The sequence below is a fragment of the Drosophila bipectinata genome, chromosome 3R (assembly GCF_030179905.1).
Source record: "Drosophila bipectinata strain 14024-0381.07 chromosome 3R, DbipHiC1v2, whole genome shotgun sequence".
NCBI classification, from domain to species: Eukaryota; Metazoa; Arthropoda; class Insecta; order Diptera; family Drosophilidae; genus Drosophila; species Drosophila bipectinata.
The window spans coordinates 26,185,680-26,206,172 of NC_091739.1; the positions used below are offsets into that span (position 1 = coordinate 26,185,680).

Sequence of the window (20,493 nt, forward strand, 5' to 3'; positions counted from 1 at the left end):
TTAAATTGCGAATAATTTAAATATCCGGCATTAATATTTATGTACCAAAATGACTAGATTTCTCCCACAAAAAGTGACTGCTCTATTCGCAGATTCGCAGTCGTGCAAGTTATTTCACCAAATCACAAAATGGGGACTTCGAAGGATATATCGATAGGACTTTTCGCCCTATTCCTTGGACTAGGCTGTGTGTCGATCAGTGAGGCTGCCTTTGGTCGCAGCTCCTCCACTGGCATGAATTTTGGAATAATATCCATTCCATCTGCGGCCTCGTGTTCCTGTTCCTTGTCGATGTCCTGCAACTGCTGCCAAAGTGTTACCATTAATGCCTTGAACGACAACAAGACTCGTAATATTGTTATATAATACTCGAAATGGTTTTAATTCAAATGTTTTAATTCACATTTTTTAGTTTGTTTGACTGTGAAATTAAGCGTCCTTAGCGGCTCTGTGGATTTGGGCGTCACCCTGGATGGAACTTCGGTGGGCCAGTTTACAGTCAGCACCAAAAATCCGCCAACGGCTTGTCTTCCCATTGTATCGATGGTTAGCCTCGACGTTTGTCTTAAGCTTAACTTAAAGATGGCCGGACTGTCGGGAGTACAGGCCTGTCCGGTATTCTATACTTCCTACAACACTAATCAGGTCGTTGGCTATAACTTTCCATGTGTCCAGGTGGGCTTAGACGGCGTCAGTCTAGTGTCATCCTAGAGTTGCACCCCAAGACTTATAAAAAATAAAAAATACACCAGTGCTTCGTTTAATTTTTTTTACATTTTTTATTTATTTATTGTTTACGCTTTTCGTTAGATTTAAAAAATGTTCAGCAGCTAGCCGGGAAAATTGCTATTTACACATGTAACTGGCAGAAGATCAGACATATCTCGACAGCTAGTCTTAAAACGAAAACAAAAAGTTATAATTGGTAAACCCATTTCATCATCAAGCCCGAAAACCACAAGAAAAAATGTACATTTAAGCTTAAAACTGAAGATCACAAAGGACTCCTAACCGTTCTAGAGCCTAGAGGTTTGGTCTTACGAATTCTATCGATTACATTATTATATGTTGGGTCTTCCTAAATTGAGGTAAGCATAGCTTTGTAGGATTTATTTTTGTAGATATCCTTACTTTCGAAACGATTCCCCTTATCTGAATGGAAGCTCAGCTCTAGCGTGCTAAACTCAAAATTTATGATCAGTTCGCTCATGAGTCGATCCTACTTAACTATAACTATGCATGGTAGCACTTCGATTCCGTAGCCACTTCTGGTCCCGACACTTTCGGGTTAGGATCTGATTCCATTCCGTAAAAGGGATGACGCCGACGGGGTCGACAAGATCGAGGTCGAAGTCGAGGTCGTGGTGGAGGAAGCAGACACATCACTCACAATCGCCTTGCACATGACCATCTTGACTCCGGCGAGGAAGTCCGAGAGGTAACATCATGTGGGCCGTGAGGGGGCCGGTGGTTTCTGGACTCCGGAAACGGTGACCGGTGGTGGTGGAGGTGGGGCACTTCGCATTCTGGGTACAGGCTTCTGATCCTGCCCCTGCAACTGCGCCTGCTTGGCCAACGCATCCCGAATCACCTTTGGCTGTGTGGTTATCACCTTTGGTATGGTTCCCAGATGCTTTGCCTTGGACTCCACCGATGCTGGGTTGCCGTCCTCGTCCACTTCGTTCAGGTTGTCATCTTCGTCGTCCTCGTCCTCGTTCTCCTGCTCCTCGATGAGAGCCCGAAACTCCTGGATCGATTCGTTAAGCACCCACAGTTGTGACAGCAAAGAGAGATCTAGTTGACGCAATCCGTTCTGAAAATAGGAAAGCCATTAAAACATGTCCTTTTGAAAAAGTTATTTTATAAAACTATAAATGACCCTTTCACTCCCACATATTGTATTATTGATCTTTTATCTTTAACATTTAATAACAACATACAAGATTATCTTATCGAAAAAAGATCGTCTAGCTTGCAATGAATAATCCCAAGCAGTGGTTCCTCTTATAGCCTTGGCCTGTATTTTTGTTGGCTCTTTTAGTTTGTGTTTTATGTTGCCAACATGACGCTTGTGGTCAAAATGAAAGTTCCCCTGTCGCTGTCGAGTAGGAAGGAAAAATCTCATTTGTCAATTAATATCGCGGCATAATATCGCGCGAAAAAGAAAAGCAGCAAGACTTTCTGCCACACTGTGGCTGCGACTGTGGCATCGTGGCATGGTATTAACCAAATCCGATCAAGTCGGCATCTTTCGCTCTAACCAACTCCCACCTGGCTGCTAATGTATTCAGAGTTAGTGACCGCTTTTAAATAAATGTATGTATGTATATGACTCTAACTAACGAAGTAAAAGTTATTTGCATTTTATGGCTTTTATTTTATGGAATATAGAATTTGAAAGGCCTTCACATAAATTGTCTGTGCTATTAAAAGTATTGTCTAAATTAACTTTTATTTTGTATTTATTTGCTGCCATAAAAGAAAATTTAGTTTTTGCGTTGCCGTACGAGAGAGACACTCCTTTTTCCGCAGTTCTTTTATTAGCTTTCTAAACAATGAGGAAATACGCAATTTCTAAAGTAAATCTGCCTATCTGCGGTTTTTCATTCCCGTGTTTCTGGGTCTCTCTGTGGGCCAACTAGTAGTCTTATAGTAGAATGTGTGCCACATACGGCTAAATAAATGGCTGAAATGACTCAAATGGCTTAAACAAAACCTTTTTCGCTGCATTTGGCGTAGGTGTTGCCTTGGGTTGATTCCGAATTAGACGCAAATTAACATACTTGCAGGGTTAACTGTGGGAAGTAGATCCGAGCAGAATTGTGCTAATGACATTAGTCGGCTTGACCAGAAATTACAGATCTGGCGGAGAGCAAATGTAGGTCAACTTATAAATATTTAATTAATGCTTAAGCCATAGTAATTAATTTCAAAAAATATGCATTCATTACCCTATTATTATTATGCAATGAGAAATTCTTTTCTAATGCTAATTTCCTCCATTCAATCAAATCAATATTGTTGAAAATTTAATTAGCAATAAGCTCTTTGCGGTGAAATTTCTTAGGGATGTTTCAAGTGCTTATATTACGATGTGGCATGTGGCAAGAGACAAGAGGCATGGGGCATGCGGCATACGGCCCATGTAATAGGAGGCTTTGACACAACCAGAAGCCCTAAAAGTATTTCTCAAAATGCAACAGCGCCAAATGGCAATGAACGCTGCAAATGCCAGACAAGGCTGCCCCATCTCCCGATCTATAAGTACAAAAATATACATATATAATGTTCTATGTACCTCACAGATTTTCTTCCCTTTTTTCAGCTTTTCGTTGCTTTTTTAGTTTTTAAATGATGGGGTGTTCTATCTTTAGACAGGAAGCCATTCAGCTTGCATTAAACATTTCAGCGCTGATGCGTGAACTCTGCAGCTGAAAGGCGGCACCTTTGGCAAAAAATGCGGAAGATCAGGGAAAAAAGGGAAATAGTACGCTTCCAGCCAAGAATGTTGGCAATTATTTTCGGATAAGGGGAGAGCTGTCCGAGATGTCTGTTCACCTCAGAATTTGCATTTTTTAATTGGCTGAAGAAAATCGGCAAAGTAAAACTGTGTTTTCTTTCTAGCTGCATACCCGAGGCATACTGTCTCTATTTAATAGTGTTTCTTCATACTTTCGTTTATTTGTTTTCTGCATTCCATCTTTCGTTAAAACATTGTAGTAAAAGGTATAGCAACAAAAAGTATACATTTAACCGAGTCACGAAACAAGAAAACATAGCAACCCAATTATTAAATTTGTTTCTTTTGCTTAACTGTTAATTGAATATTTTCTCTCAGCACGCAATAGTTTTAAGAAAGTATTTAAAATTTGTTGTTATTCCCATTTTAACCGGAAAGAGTTTTTTTTACATTAAAACAAAAAAATACAATAAGTTAATTAAGCAAGCAACCCACAACTTCTGGTAGTGTCTTCGAGTGGCTTACAGTCCAATTAACCGGGCTTATCGATTCGTTTGTGCCAAATAAAGTAATCAGGTGAGAAGCGATTAGCCTGCAAATGAGCTCTTAGTTGGCCAAGATGAGCTTAATCGCTGGCCGGCAAAAGAATGCGGTCGTTCAAGGCCATTTTATATAAGCCATAAAAATCCATTTCATGCATTGATGCATTTCTTCTCACAAACTGTCCGCTGTTTATGCTTTTTCTTGGCCACTTTGCTGGATCTGTTGCTTTGGCTGCCTTTTTCAGTGTTTTTGTTTTTGTTCATAAATTTAATTTGCTGCCATAACCGAGGTATCTGGCAACACAACAAAAACAACAGTAACTGCAACAATAACCACAACAACACTCCGGCAAAGTCAAGAAACATAAATTAGCTGAAGCGGACTCGCTTTGTTGCTATGCTTTGTTGTTTTGTTGCTTTCTTGGCAGCTTGAGCTTGCCAGGCCAGCATGCTTGCTAGCTGGCTGGCTGGCTGGCTTGCCTGCTTACTGCGCTTAATGGCTCCGCGCATGCGCTGATTAGTCTTACTCCTGTTTTCTCCCATTGTGGCCTTTTATTTCTCCCCGATGCGTTGTGTTGCATTAACCAAGTTTATTACTTCATTTTCATCGTTGTGCGCATTAGAGATGGTGCGAGTGATGTGTTATGGGCGACGGCTATGGCGATGGGAACGGCTTTAACAATTGAGCGTAATTTGACTTGACAATCATCTATTAATATGGCACATGAGGTACTTTAATGAGGTTGCTTGAGTTCTACAGCAAACGTACTCCATTGTAACCAATTTCTTTTTTTTTCAGGAAGTGAAAGGGCTTGCCAAATAAAGAAAACTTTTTTCACATATCTATCTAAAATTTAGATTCTAAATTGTTAAACCGGTCGTATACTTAATTTTTCCTAGGAAATTTTTAAAAGAACGCTTATTGAGAATGTTCTTTTTCTTCTCAATAAAGTTGAACAGTTCTTCAACATGTCGTATACTTAATATGAAGACCCATTATTAGCATTACGTATACGACCTGTTAACTACTGGTGTGTGAAAGTTATTGGAGTAGATATTGAATAACTAAAATGACTAACTTGATTTTTTTTGACTAGATGATCTTAAATCTGAAATTTTTAACCGGGAACGGAATGTGTTTAAATGTATCCGTCATAAAAAGTTTTATTATTTTTAACTATTTCTCCGCCAAAGCCAACACGCTGATCTAATAACCCAATCAGGCCCCACCGCTGACCTTCAGCAAATATTTACTTTCAATTTTTCTTCAACACAAAAAAATTAGCTGGGTAAAAGCGGCTTTATATCAAATGGAGTGCACATGAATAGATGTGAGCGAACAATGCATATCAATATCTGTTGGGTTCACCAAGAAGGCTAACCACAATATCTTGGCTCGCTCCGATTCGATTCGGTTCGGTTCGGTTCCGTTCAGTTCAGTTCAGTTCAGCAGAGCTCAGTGCGGCGGCATTCGAAAGCAAAAGCTAAGACAAGAGCGGCCAACTAACATAATTGCAAAACACATTCACACACCGGGCCCCATACTTAGGGGCTTACACACCCACCGAGTGATCAGAGCTTGAATCGTTAATCAACCGACCGAAACATTTGCGAAAAGCGAGAAAAATAATTGGGAGGCCAGGTCAGCAAATGGATACCCTAACGATATGTTTGTGTTTAATAAACAAAAACCGGAGACACTCAAAGCCACATATTTGAACAAGCACAAGAAGTCAGCAAAATATCTTCCGCTTTGATTCTAATCTATAAGACAAACAATTATTTTGTTTATCTTCAACACATTTCAACAAGAGCTTTAATTTAAATTGCGTTTGAAAAATGACTGAGACCCGGCAGAGTTAGATTATCGAAGCCCGGCCTAGCCTGGCATGGCGCTATTGTGGCAACGAATAAATTTAAATGCCTCGGCAGAAATAACACACAGTAATAAATGGTTGGGCAAATACAATGACCAATTAAAGTGTCATTGGGCCTGCGTCGGCGATCGCTCCTCCACCACCTTCGGTTGTAAAATAGTTGTTAACATCGGGGAAGGCGACAGAAAATAAATACATTGGTACATGCCTCAGATAGAACACCTCCCCGGGCAATCGTAATAATATCGTAATCGTAATAACAATAAGAGGTGGGAAATGTGTCCCACAAATATTACACTTTCAGTTCAAATCGCCGGCCACATTGCACAATGGCCAAGACATGCAAATTGCACAAAATGCTTTAAATGCTGAACAATTTAGTGTTTATTTCCAATTGTTCACCACCATCGCCAAATCATCAAATTGGAGCAGCACGAAAAAGGCGGCAGTTTTATACAGAAACAACAGAAACTCCGTTTTAGTTTTGGTTTTTGATTTTATTCCAGCGATTGGCCGCTCCTAACTCAAGGCTTATTCGGGTATTTACACCTACGCCCGGGCCCGGGCCGGCACGAGTATTAAACAGGTTCTTATGGCCGTAATACCACCGAGTCTATATGTACAAATATGTATATTCGGATTGTACAAAACGCCGTGCGCCAACCAACGAAATTAAATGTGAAAGGTTTATCCGGGCCTCAGATATTGCCCCTTCTAGTCTTGGCATTAGGCGGCCGAAATACTAAGCCAGGTCAATAAAGTTCAGCTTCAAATGCAGCTTATCCCCCAAAGAAGCCAGAAACTCTGGAGGCATATACAGGCACATTTTTATCGCTTACAAACGAATGACAGCATTTATGCCAAAATAACTTTATTCGTCACCGAACTGGTTAGATTTTGATTTGCCCCAAACCGGGTTAAAATGGTGTTTTGTTACCAGGCGGATACTTGAAATATTTCAATTTCAAAATGTCATTTGATACTGTGATTTTGTGTGATTTATATCTCAGTGTGCCATATAAAGAGTTATTATTTATTAACTTGTTCTTTTGGGTGGAGATTTGTTTAAGTTAGACAACCTATTTGTTTATAATATTTTATACATATATTATAAAAAAACAGGGTACTTTATTCCTTATTGGTACCAATTTTTTACTACAAACATGAAAAAAACTTTATTGGTATAAGCTATAATTATCTGATTTTTTTAAGTTTATAATTTATCTTACACTTTTCCTTTCTCTAAGCTTAATATTTATGTCGTTTTTAAAAGACAATTCGAAATGTAACACAATTGCATTAAGTCTTACCATTTCCTTCCTTAGCGTCGCAATTTGTGCATCCAGAGTGCTGCCCGCCTCGACGACCTGGGGGCTTCCTTTGGCCGGTGAACAGGTGGTCTTCGCCTCCGTTTCCAGTGCAGGAACTGCCTGGTTTCCGTTTGGGGAGGCGGGCGTTGACTTGTCGCTGGCATTCTCATTGCTGTCCAGGTTATCGTTTGGTTTTTGGTTGATCTCGCTGCATGTGTTGTTGCTGTTGTTATTGTTGTTACCCTCGACATCGCTAAGTAATCCCGAATCGGAGCAGAGTAGCTTATTGAAGCCAATCAGGGACTTGGGCAGGGGTGGTAGCTCGCACGATGATGTTCCACTGAAAGGACAAGAAGTTAAAAAAACACATGAGTTTAAAAGAAATACATTAGAGACACTTGTAATACATACAATTTATGTGCAACCCAACTATACCTTTGCTTGCCACCCAAATAGCCATAACCTTGCCAGTAACCAATCACATGACCATCATCTTCCTCATCGAAATCAGTCGTCTCCTCATCATCATCCTCCTCAACCTCACTACGATAGATGTCGTGGAGGACCAAGGGCAACACCGCCGCCCCCTCACCGCACTCGCTTTCTTCCTCATAGTCACTGCAGGTGGTCGGCGTCTCGCCATGCTTCTGATACTCCTCGTCCTTCTCGTCAATGTTGAAGAATCCGTCCTGAAAGCGCTGATACCACTTGGCTACGTACTGGGCACTGGGCGCGAAGGGGCCGAAGGCACTGCGGCATTCCTCGAGGATCTGGGCGGGATAGAGGCGTCGACGAAAGCCGAAGAGGATGCACTGCTGCAGCTCTACCGGCGAGGGGGCCGGAATGGGCGACAGAAAGAGCTCGTCCAGGTCTTCGGACATTTTCGGTGGCTTTGCTATCTTGCGCCTCAAACGACCTATGACATTAGCTGCAAAGTGTCCATTGTGGAGAAGAGAAATGGGGATCTTAAACCTCTTTTTGGATTTTGGAGCGGATAGCTGCAGCATTTTATACCCGAAACTGGGCTTGATGTGACTGCCAGATAGTCGCCAATAATTCAAACTCAAGCGAACAATAAGCTTTCAAACACAGAAAACAGAAAACAGGTCAGCGGAACAGGTGGGGCATTTTCAAATGGTTTGGCATTTAAGTTGATGGTGATTTTGTTAGATTGCTTATAAAAATGGCTATTAAAAAGATCACAATTCTCAAGACAAATATTGCAAAGCCTGGTGACATTTTATATCAAATCGAATATGAATATAAAACCTATTATGCTGTAAACTTATTTTAATCTGAGATTTATTTCTGTTTGAGTGACAATCTGGAAGACTGGAGTTGACAGAAACATATATTCAAAATGCAACACATGACATGATAAACATATGTTGGCCAGTATGCAAAAAGTTAAGGTTATTGTACATAAATGCAGGCAAAAACTTCATTCTGACAAGTAACGAGAAACGAAGGCCATCCAGTCATGGCTTTTAGAATGCAAATGGCTAACAAACGGGTTCAAAAATGTTTCAGCCCGTTGCATCAAAGGCCAATATCTCAGTAAAATAAATCTATTTACGATCCAGTTGTAAACTGGTAATGTCTTCATAAAAAGTACTTTAATCAATAATTATTGAACTTTAATCAATTAATTATAATTCAATTGTTTCCATTTTCTTAATAGATTATAAATAAAATCAAGCAAAGCAAATGACCGTCCTTCAATAAAACTCATTCAGTAATTTAAACATTTTCTATTTATATTATTTTAATAGTTTTAAATGCCGTCACAGACATCATAGGCAACACCTTTCAACTATTTTCTACCCACACATGTTGCCTTTTTTGAAAATTCGGAATTAATTAAGTCAATAATGTCTATAAATGGCCAGAGATATCTTGACCACCTGAATTCCAACCCTAATGAATCTCAAATCAAAGTAATATTCAGAAAATCAGACTTTGGGAATAGGAATTAGTTGAGAAAGCAGGTAGGGATGATTAAAATAAATAATTCGAGTTACGTCATATGGGGATTTTTCACAAAACAATAATTCTTTTCAGGGCAAGGCCAGAGGTCATGAAAAAATGTCTTTATGGGAAACACAAGTTATGCTATGATTAAAATGCCTCACATGTCTGTTAGAGAAAACACATGTATATTACGTATCCGCAAGATATTACTCTTTAAATAGCTGATGTTGTGAAGTAAAAACACATTGAAATAACACTGCGGCAACATTATTTTATTTATCTTAGTCGATACACAAATCAACACGTATATTTCATATTTTCTTAGCGAAGCTTGGCAGCAGCACAGATCTGATTGTTATTATTACTCTACGCAGCATGACTATTTTCGTTTGCTAATCTGTCATTTTTATCTGAAGAATTCACACAGCTGCGTAGATATTGTTTATTTTTCGGGTAACGTTTCGGCGCTTACTCACAAATCACTATTTTTACAATTAGTATGGGAATAATGAACATATAATCTGGATTTCCTAGTTCCGTTTTGCTTGGATATATTGTTTTTATTTCGCTGCGAGCTTTTTGCTCGATAACGCTCTGAAATTCGCGTGCAACTAAAAAATTAAACGCTTCTACTTTCGGCCACGTTTCGGCCACATCTTTCAGATGCCCGAGAGAGAGCAGAGCCTCCAAGGAACATCCAAAACAGAGATACCCCAAACCGACCCAATCCAAGCGAGCTGAGCACACAAATGCAGTACTCTGAGTGGCAAAGAGTATTAGAAATCAAGACAAAAATAAAAATATATAAGAAATGAGTAAATTGATTTAATAAAATGAAAAAAACATCAAACGACAAAACAGGGTGTAGGCACGACACCAAAATAGACACGTCAACACGGAAATAGAAGTTCAACGACTTGCAGATACCTGAGATATTTTGATAGTATCTTGAATACTTTATAATTGTACAACATTTTAACGCCAAAGCAAAGAAGCATATATATAAAGATCATTACTGTCGAGTTGAGTTGAAGTTTTAAAGAGAAAAATAAATAGATATCAATGAATAGATTCAATAAACAAGCCTCTTTGAGCCTCTGTTTAAAATCGTACTTATGGGGGCCTATTTAAAATTCAAGGAAATCCTCATGGATAATCCCATGTCCAATAGCCACCCTGTAGCGCCCCTGTCACCAGCAAATCTTCAGTTATTTTTAGACAAAACAAAATAACACGCTCACGCCGACGTGTAGTACATCATGTACCAAATAATCAAGCAGCTCTTTAAGGGCAGCTGTACGACATCGCCGGCAATAACAGAGAATTCCGTATTTCTAGCGCAATAGTATTGTTCCCATTCCCATTCAAAAATACCCAAAAGACGATGTCGAGTGATGCAGCCGTCAAATTTGTCTAATTTCGAGCCCCCAACTGTGCGTATTTGTTTTAGCCTTGCTCTCGGTCTCGGTGTGAGACCGAAGCGAAATTGGGAGCACGGAATGCGGCCTATGCTAAATATATAACCATATAAACCAGGAAAAAAAAGAATACTCGTAAAAAGTCGCTTCACGCATTGCCGGCGCGACATCCGCTGAGACCAATTGGAAAATTCTACAGACAATTGTGCAGGTGGGAAATCGGAGCACGCACGTTACAGGATGCCTTAAAAAATATATATACCATATATAAAGATGTATATATCATGCGATATATCGGCGCCATCGGACAGTGGGCCGATTTCTCGAGTGGAGACAGACTACGGCTACCTACGTAACCATAATAATAATTTAGTTGACCCACAAAATTTTCGCCAAGCCCCAGTCATAAACGAAACAGTTGCGGGAAAAATAATAGCACTAAGGAAGTGATCTTTTGAATGTTTATTAGTCTTTAATCTTTTTAGTAGTCTTTATAGTGATCTTTTAGATTCTTTATTACTTCAGTTATAGTATCTATTAGAAATTTAATGTTCTGTCTTAGAGATTACATCTAAAATATATGAATTCTCAGGATTTTGATGCAGAATGGTGGAGAATCGATCCACAAATCGTTTAAGGTACTCCGCTTGAGAATCGGATCAGGATGGGGGAAGATATACTCATCACAGTGGGCCCTAAAGGGAAAAACCCATTTTCAAGAGATCATGAAAAATGGACAAAAAATCTAAAAAATATTTTGTCTCAGGATTTTGATGCAGAATGGTGGAGAATCGATCCACAAATCGATTAAGGTACTCCGCTTGAGAATCGGATCAGGATTGGGGAAGATACAGCCATCGCTGTAGGCCCTATACAGGAAAACCCATTTTCAAGGGATCCCATCATGAAAAATGGACAAAAAATCTAAAAAATATTTTGTCTCAGGATTTTGATGCAGAATGGTGGAGAATCGATCCACAAATCGATTAAGGTATTCCGCTTGAGAATCGGATCAGGATTGGGGAAGATACAGCCATCGCTGTAGGCCCTATAGGGGAAAACCCATTTTCAAGGGATCCCATCATGAAAAATGGACAAAAAATCTAAAAAATATTTTGTCTCAGGATTTTGATGCAGAATGGTGGAGAATCGATCCACAAATCGATTAAGGTACTCCGCTTGAGAATCGGATCAGGATTGGGGATGATACAGCCATCGCAATAGGCCCTATACGGGAAAACCCATTTTCAAGGGATCCCATCATGAAAAATGGACAAAAAATCTAAAAAATATTTTGTCTCAGGATTTTGATGCAGAATGGTGGAGAATCGATCCACAAATCGATTAAGGTACTCCGCTTGAAATTCGGATCAGGATTGGGGATGATACAGCCATCGCAATAGGCCCTTTACGGGAAAACCCATTTTCAAGGGATCCCATCATGAAAAATGGACAAAAAATCTAAAAAATATTTTGTCTCAGGATTTTGATGCAGAATGGTGGAGAATCGATCCACAAATCGATTAAGGTACTCCGCTTGAAATTCGGATCAGGATTGGGGATGATGCAGCCATCGCAATAGGCCCTATACGGGAAAACCCATTTTCAAGGGATCCCATCATGAAAAATGGACAAAAAATCTAAAAAATATTTTGTCTCATTATTTTGATGCAGAATGGTGCATAATAATGGTATTTTGGTAAAAATACCAACTAATATTTTTGAAGATTGAAATATATTCTATATTTTTTTCAGTGCTATTGACCGCTACTGTATTTATGAGCCTCGCTCAAATAAATGGCTGGCAAAACAATGTCGGAGTTGAAGGTGATAAAGGGGGATTTAAATAGCCGCGTAGAAATCTGTGGGTCAGTTCTTTGTGTCTTTCTCTCGGCCATTTAATGAGGGCAAGCTAAAGACTAATAACACCGGCTCAAAGTGGGAATCGACTGAATCTGACTCTGACTGTGAATCTGATGGTGAAGTTGAAGTTGAAGCCACTTCACGCATACAATCGAGTTCCAGTTTCTCACAGTAACTTTCTCACGCATTCTAATAAGGCATCGTTTCCATTGTCTTTTACGGGCGGAGTAGAGTGTTCCGTACAAAATTAAGTGAGAAGTTGCAGAGTTGTTGAGTTGCGGAGTTACGAGTCTTATCATCGGCTATTTACTCACGTATCTTTCTTTCGGTTTTTTGTCGCCCCCTACGTGCAAACGCCCTTTTCTGGACACTCCCAAAAAAAACCCTATATGTAAAAAGCTAAAAGCTGTAACAAAAATTGCTCATATCGAACCGTTTTCGCTTTCATTCGAATGCCCAGCTCACAACTCACCGCCGAGTCCATAAATTTCTATTTTCTAGCTTTTATTTTATTTCTCCTAGCTCGGCTGAAGAGTTTCTAAACAAATAACCGAACCAATCGTATGTAAATGAGCCCTGGCTGGCTCAGTTCGGTTTAGTTACCCAAATAAATTTTGTTGTGCGACTGACGGCATGCGATTAGTCGCGGGTTTCTCTTTCGAATCCAACAAAAAGCGAAATTTGATTTTGGTTTCCTGATTAGTAGAACGAAGAGCCAGAGCCAAGCCGCCACCTTACTATACTATATACAAATACCTCTTCGAATGGCTTAATTTATGCGGATTGTTCAGTTAACGTGGCTTTGGCTTACTGCTGAGACTTTGTTTGCGACTCTCAAAAGCGAAAGCCCCGCAATATGAGCGGGACATTTTCGATTTAATTCAAGAATACTAAACACAAATATGACACACTATTTAAGTCTTTTTTTAAGAAACAAAGATCGTGCATATATTGTTTGTTTTGATGATTAATGGATTATAAAAGCTTAACTGCATTCTGGAAGCTGTGAACCTTGCGATACCATGGTCAAAAGTACTTTTATTGTATAAAAAATAATTAAATAGTCAGGGCCTAAGTATTTGCTAAAAATAACAAACTTTTAAACAAAAAAAATGTACGGCTTCCTTGTATAAAAACAAAAGACTTAAACAGAGCATGAAACCTCATAAAAAAATAAACGTTGTCTTGCACGAAATGAAAAATATACTATTGTGTTTAAGTATTCTATCTAAAATAAATAAACATAAGGCACACTAATAAATAAAACATTAGCATATGTGGGTGCCATTCAAATTTCCTTGAGTGAAAGTAAAGTTTTCAGTGTGCAGCTTGGCAGCGAATTACCAACGAATAAATCCGTCCACTTGACCATTGAACGGAACAGGAAACTTGAGCAATACTCAGGCAACTGAGATAAAAATCTGCGCCAGCCTGGCTTGGGCCACTATTTTTGGCCAGACATCTGTGTGGAAATGTCTGTGGCATTAAAAAAAATATAAAATTGGAGGCAAAAATAGGTGAAACAAGTGTTAAGTGAGGGACAAATTAAATGGAAATTAGGTTCGGCCGTGGGCAGGTGGGAATTCGCCAGAAAGGGCAATCATTCGCTTGATAAAATTATTCATAATGATACGATGTGAATATTTTGAAAATTTCTTATAGAGATAGCCATTAGAGGGTAGTGTAAATTTGATTTATGCCGGCACTCTAAAAGTGTATACAAATAAATGTTTGGTCGAGTTTTTCGGTTTATGTAAGCCAAGTCAGCCAGTCGGCCAACCAACAACCTACACTCGAGTCTACATGTTCAAAGTGGAGTAGTGGAGTCCAAAAACTTCATCCACTTTGGCTTCCAGGTCCCAGACTGCTTTTCCGCATGTTTTGTTTTCCGTTAAAATCAAGTTTCTGGTGTGTTTTTGGCAAAGTTTGTTTTTCAATTCAACTGGCACATATTGATTGGGGAGTCGTTTTTTCGGGCACTATTTTCACCTTGTAATTGAATGACACTAATTTCTGGTTCGTAATTCGAATCACTGAGGCAGTAAGACAAAAGCAATCATTGATTTTTAAACTTTGATCTAGCCGAGAAGAACTTTCTGTGTAGTTGCCACGAAGGGTTACGAAGAACCCGAGGTAGTTGAACTCGAAATATCTGTCGCATCATCTCGGGGTATTAGGCTGCTAGCCAACTGAAACAGAAACATATTACGCGGGTACATATGAAGGCATATTTACGCCCGTATCTGGCTGAAAGTCAGGCCAACTTTGCCAAGTCACCTGTCGTACTTTAACGGTTCTCACACACTCGTAACAGACAATAAGACAGTCGGACAGAGAGTCAGAAAAAACCTGACTTGTATATCTTTGGCAAACACAAAATTACAACTCTTGCCACCTGAAGCGGCCAAGTGGCTGACAGCCATCAAGCCCCTGGATCTGAATCTGAGTCTGAATCTCTGGTTTTGAACCGGCCATGGTTTTAATCGTAGTTGAAGGTGTTTTTGTACCAAATTGTAAAGTTTTAGTTTCTTGGGCTTGACGATTTGAAGGTCTTTGAAATTGAAAGAAAAATCAATTTTGACTGTAAAAAAAGACTTTAATAAACCATATAAAAATCCTCTAAGACATCTTTGGGATATTGAATCGAAAGTCACTGAAATGTTGTATTCATTTCCATCAAATTTTCAACAAATTTATGTAAATCTCAGTGACTTCATATGATTGGCATTGCAATTCCCAGAAAATTATGGAAAATTATTGCCTCCAACTAGTAATCCAAGTAGTAATCAAGTTGTTGTCATCGTTATTCAAGCCATTGCAAATACTCATTACATTTCACTTTTAATAATAGCTTGCATTTAGCTAGACAAGTTTCCAAATAAAATGTGTTAGATAAGTTCTTCAGGAACACTTTTTTCATTTCCTTGTACTACCCACATTTGGCGGTACCTACCATAGAAGTATGATCTCTGAATACAAATAAAAGAATGAGGAAACGGTAAACCATTCTTGATAACGGCAACCATTATGCAAATTGAAATCGAAGTAGCAATATCAGAGGCCACACGATCGAGCAGCTATATGGTATGTGGGACTGGTGGTGGTGGCACAGTTGCTTTCGCGTCGAGTTGTGATTGAATTTATTTTATAATGCTTGCACCCAAGTTGCAACAGTTAGCCACAGTGGATGCCATAAAAAAATGTATATAGGTATATATGTGAGTTCACTTATCTCTCTGAATGACTTCATATGCATAAGACCCGATCCGCACGTTCAGGCATTTGAAAGATGCAATTTACTATTTGAATCTCGCAGTAGGAAATGGCTCCTCGACAACATTCGTATTCGTTCGAATACGTATTGATTATATGAGCGTGTGAGCGATTCATAAAGTATAGTAAAATACATTATTATCGCCATATAATGCGCCTTGGGCAATGGGAAATGGGAGTCTGATTTATAACATCCATGTCTGTTGTAAGGCCTAATCACATCATTCCAGAAAATGATGGCTGGATAATGCAACTTTCAGAATGTATTCAAAAGAAATCAACCAAGATATAGCTAATAAAGATAAGCCAATTCCAAAACCGCCCACAAAATGTATATAATAAAAACCTATAAATCACAACCAACTTTCTAACAAAACCACTTTAGTAGGAAATCTTTTTGTTAACAGAATGAGAAATGTTTGGCTAAAAGGTCTGGAAGATAGCTGCCTGTTTACTAATCATGTTAAAATATGAACGAAGATCTATTGTATAATTGAAGACACCCCTTTGAAACCGCTTTCATCCAGCTTAATTTATTCTGAGTGTACGAGTATCTACGACTTCTTTCGGCAATTCTGATGGCCTGCCAATGAAAGCTAGCTTCGTGTCAATAAGCAAATAAAATGGAAAATATATATATTATTTACCCATACATGTAGTATATGTGCACGATATTTTGAATATCGCCGTGGAGTTTGCGATGGCACAAATGCCAAGCTCTCTGAGTCACGATAATCACTTTTCGTCGCGACAAACACGTACCGCAAACGGAATACTTATATATATATAAAGTATTTATATGTTAATAAAAATACAAACACATTGTGTGTTGTACTCGCTAAAATGCGAAACTCAAGAGTCGTAAAGAGTGCCTCGAAACGGGTTTTCGGTTACTTCGATTCTGCTGTTAAAATACCTGCGAGAAAACTAAAACCTAAATTGTTAATATCGCAAGCGGCATTGCGGCACAAACACAAGCGGCTAGCAATCAAGCCCAATGCTCGCACATGCGATGCACAGCAAACCACATTCCAAATGATGTCAGCTCGGCAGCTCGGCAAATAATTAATGTAAACCAAACCCATGTGAGATCGCACTCCGGTGAGAGAGGGCCCCAACACAATGGGCCGTGAGATGCACGTGAAGAGGTGCTACAGTTCGAAAAGTATCCGTGGGATGCGCACCGCCGATCAAAATAATAAAAACAAAAACCATTAAAATACAAAAATAAAACAAAAAGCGTGTCAATTGAGCGAAACTCGGTGAAATAATTGCGGTAGCCCCTAAAAATATATATTTATATGTACACATCTTTAGTGGAATACCTTACGATGGAAACCCTTAAACCAAACAAAAGTTACAAACAGAAACAAGTGCCCCATAAACTGAATAATTTTAAATAATTATTACAAGGACATATTAAGATTTATTGGCAAATTTTTTTATAATACTCTTACACAGTATACTTCCCCCATTTATAAAATTAAGACATTTTTGAATAACTCACCGTTTTGGATTGCGTGAACGCTTCTCGCTTTCGGCTTCCTTGACGCTATCCCAGCTATCTCCCACTCCCGACGACATATCGTCCAACCGCTCCTCATCCTCCATGCCAGAGTCCTCCAGACTGATGTGGCAACTGGTCAAAGTCACTTGAGTGCCATTGTCACCCACCTCGATCCAGTCCGAGGTGCGAATGCGCTGCGATCTCTCAGTTCCATACGGCGAGGAATCTGTCGAGCAGCCGGAAGGGCAACGTTTCCTTGTAGATGAGATTTCCTTTCCATTAGAATCCTTTAGGTTCTTGCTTGCCGTGAAGGTTAGTGTATCTTCCTCGTCCACATCTCCATCTGCATCCTCCACATTGTCCGCATCCACATCCTCTGTATCGGGATCTTCAATGGAGTTGAAACGGCGACGCGGAGTCAGTTTCTTGGGTGTGGAAGCAGTCAGGGTCGATAGGGATTTGGTGGGCAACTGCTCCATGGAGCAGGACTTATTACGCATGGCAGCCAACTCGGAGATGAGCATTTCGTGGAAGGCCGGCTTCTTTTCCGGGGTATTTCCCACACTGATCGAACTTTTAATGGTACTTAGGCTCACTGGAGCACCTCCATTCACATTAATCCTCATGCAGTTGCCTGTAGTCTGAATGAGGACCTCCGACTCCTGCTTCAATGCCTCGTGCTTGGTTATTATGGTCGTATCGTTAGCATTTTGGCCCTTCTGTCCCTGATTGATGATGATTTCCGAAAAGAGACGCTCCGCTGCATTCTTAAGATTGTTTTTTATCTCCACTGTCCTTCCACCCAGGAATCCCCCGTTGTTGGCGGCTCCCAACGACTCCCTCTGGTAGCTATCCAAAGTGGTCTTGGAGCGCCGGAATAGGCCTGTGGATGGGGCGGGTGTCGGCTTTGGTATATCCTCCACATCCAGTGTCGCCACTGGCAACTGGACTATCTTCCTGGGTCTGGGAAGTGGCTGGCTTGCCGGCTGGAGTCCAGCTCTCTCAAAGTCCACCTTGCCAAGACTCAAGCGGGTGTCCTTACGGGGAGTCGTGTGTGGAGTGCCCTCCAGGACGCTGATGGAGTTGTGTCTATTGACCGTAACCACCGAAGTGGTAGCCAGGGCCTCCCTGGGCTTGGCTGTTGGCACATCTGGAGCTTTTCGCAGCTTTAAGGGCTTGACGGGAGGCGTAGGATTTGGCGTCTGGGCTGGCGACGGAGTCGGAGTCTGACCTGGAGTCGGAGACGGCACCGCTGTGGTTGGTGTCTGGGTCTGGGCCTGCTTCTTGGGCAAATGCACCGATGGCGACTTGTAGACCAGGGTGCGACCCACTGCACTCAGCTGGCTGACAAAGGTGGGCTTCTTTTGGATGATCGGCGGGACGGCATTGGCAACCGAGGCGGCCGAGGAGGCTGCGACTGCCTTCGGTCTGGGCGGCACTGGTGGTCCGGGCCGCTTCACCACGGCCGTTGCTCCGGCGGCTGTTGTGGCCATGTTCTCACGCAAACCGCACACCAAACCAGTATTTTTAGGTCACTTCTCGAACGAACGGCGAACAACGACTTCGCTTATTTATTATTATTACTTAGCATAAGCGCGCAAATGGGAAACTAGTTTTTAAGTTTAGCTCTTCGCCGCTGACTAAGTTCTCACATGGCTCCAGTCGCTCTCTTCATCTTTTGTTGCAGTTTTCCGTTGGAGTAGGATTCGGATTTGGAGTCGCAGTTGAAGTTGCAGTTACATGCACCGATCCCCCGATCGCTGATCTATTTTGAATATAGGCCACGACGAACTAGCTGCAACGGTGCTAGTTGGATACGATGTACCGAGAAAAACACTTATATTGGTTTTGGTTTTGGTTATTCGATATGGAATATGGCAGACTGCTTTCCGCGGCTCTGCGACGTTCGACTCTTTGCGAAACTTGTTTTCGTGGTTTTTTATTTTTTATTTTTGCACTGACGATCTTGAGGTTCTGTGGACTTTAAAGTGAAAGGGTTCCGTTTTTCTCAATGCGAACTCTTTGGTCTTTGGCTATACAAGGCCTGAAGCAACACAAAACTAAAGTACAAAGCAAGAATTATATTAAATTATTTAAATATCCCTTTTGGGCTAGTCATATAGAAATGACCTTATGAAAAATCTATTTTATCTTGTGTCTGTTTGGACTCTAAAGTGAAGGGGCTGACGATTTGATTGATTTGTTTTTTCTCAATATGCCTAAGGTAAGTTGGAAGGTTTTAATGATTAATTTTTAGTAATTAAGACCTTATTGCTTCAACCGCATCAAGCACCTGACTTGAAAATTTCCAATAAACAATCTCAAAGTCAAACCGAAACAATGGCTTAAACGAGAAAATGTGGTAAACAAAACATTGCAGCTGCAATTTTGTTATTTTTATAATGAACTAAGTACTTGATACATTATACGAAAGGTTTGCTTTGAATTTTTAAAGCCTGTTCTTTCAGGCCAAGTATTCCGATTAAAAATGCATTTCCAATTATTCACTTTTCAAATGTGCTAAGCCGAGAATCACAAACTGTCCAGTCCAGTACTTGGGGAAATTCTGAAATGCCGATCTGAACTGGCGACTTTCTGTCACTGGCACGCTATAGCTGCTGATTCATCTGATGTTGTCAAATGGTAAATATTGCATTTTTGCTAGAAACCAACACACCCAAGCACTCACTGCACACACACCACACACACACGCAGGGACAAAGTATCTGACCGATACGATACTAAAAGATACGTGGTCCGCCAGACGTTGCGCTTGGCACGAGAGTCAGAAATAAACTGTATCTGAGATACACGAATCGAAAGAGCGCCAGCTAAGCGCACCTTGCTCAATATTGTTGTTGCTACACGACCGCGTGTCTGCAATAGTGTTGAGTTTTTGAATCTGTGTGTTTTTAAGTTTCTTGGAGTGTGTGCGTGCCCGTGCCGCAGTGTGGGTGCCACGGATAAATGAGTGACGCGACGAAACTCGAACGATGAAGACTTTATAAAGTTATTCGAGTTTTAAGGAGAGGTTCCTCAAATTTTTGATTCCATTAAAAATATTGAAAAAATTTAAAAAAATATATATTTTTCAATCGACAATTTTTAAAATTTACTTCCATACAAACTAATTTAAGCTCTTTTGTTAAAAGAAACTTAATTTAAGCAGCTATTGAAATTATTTATGAATCTTAAAAACTTGGGAGAACTTTCAATAAGCCCCCTGCTTTGAATTTTTTTAAACTTTCAAAATATGTTTTTATTTTAGAGAT

At 40.1% G+C, this 20,493-nt stretch overlaps 2 protein-coding genes and 1 long non-coding RNA gene across 8 annotated transcripts; 2 read left to right on the forward strand and 1 right to left on the reverse strand.

Annotated features, from left to right (window-relative positions):
* The first annotated feature begins 68 nt into the window (after positions 1-68).
* On the forward strand, positions 69-764 carry LOC108122115 (uncharacterized). The gene is made up of 2 exons (XM_017236621.3): positions 69-349; positions 413-764. The coding sequence occupies exons 1-2, from the start codon at positions 130-132 to the stop codon at positions 709-711; spliced, it is 519 nt and encodes a 172-aa protein (XP_017092110.1). The 5' UTR covers positions 69-129; the 3' UTR covers positions 712-764.
* Positions 756-20,009, reverse strand: LOC108122113 (uncharacterized). Of its 6 annotated transcripts, none has more exons than XM_017236614.3 (4): positions 19,899-20,009; positions 17,222-19,281; positions 7,190-7,529; positions 756-1,813 (listed from the first exon to the last, which is right to left on the reverse strand). In XM_017236614.3, exons 2-4 carry the CDS (start codon positions 18,712-18,714, stop codon positions 1,445-1,447), a joined length of 2,202 nt encoding a protein of 733 aa, XP_017092103.2. In that variant the 5' UTR covers positions 18,715-19,281; positions 19,899-20,009; the 3' UTR covers positions 756-1,444. The 6 variants fall into 6 exon arrangements, with proteins under 6 accessions (XP_017092103.2, XP_017092109.2, XP_017092108.2 ...); XM_017236620.3 differs by lacking the exons at positions 17,222-19,281; positions 19,899-20,009 and adding exons at positions 7,625-8,117; positions 9,637-9,758; XM_017236619.3 differs by lacking the exons at positions 17,222-19,281; positions 19,899-20,009 and adding exons at positions 7,601-8,117; positions 9,637-9,757.
* On the forward strand, positions 3,668-5,116 carry LOC138926755 (uncharacterized). Its single transcript, XR_011443382.1, has 3 exons — positions 3,668-4,036; positions 4,626-4,731; positions 4,802-5,116. It is a non-coding gene; the product is annotated as an uncharacterized lncRNA (long non-coding RNA).
* Positions 20,010-20,493: the final 484 nt, after the last annotated feature.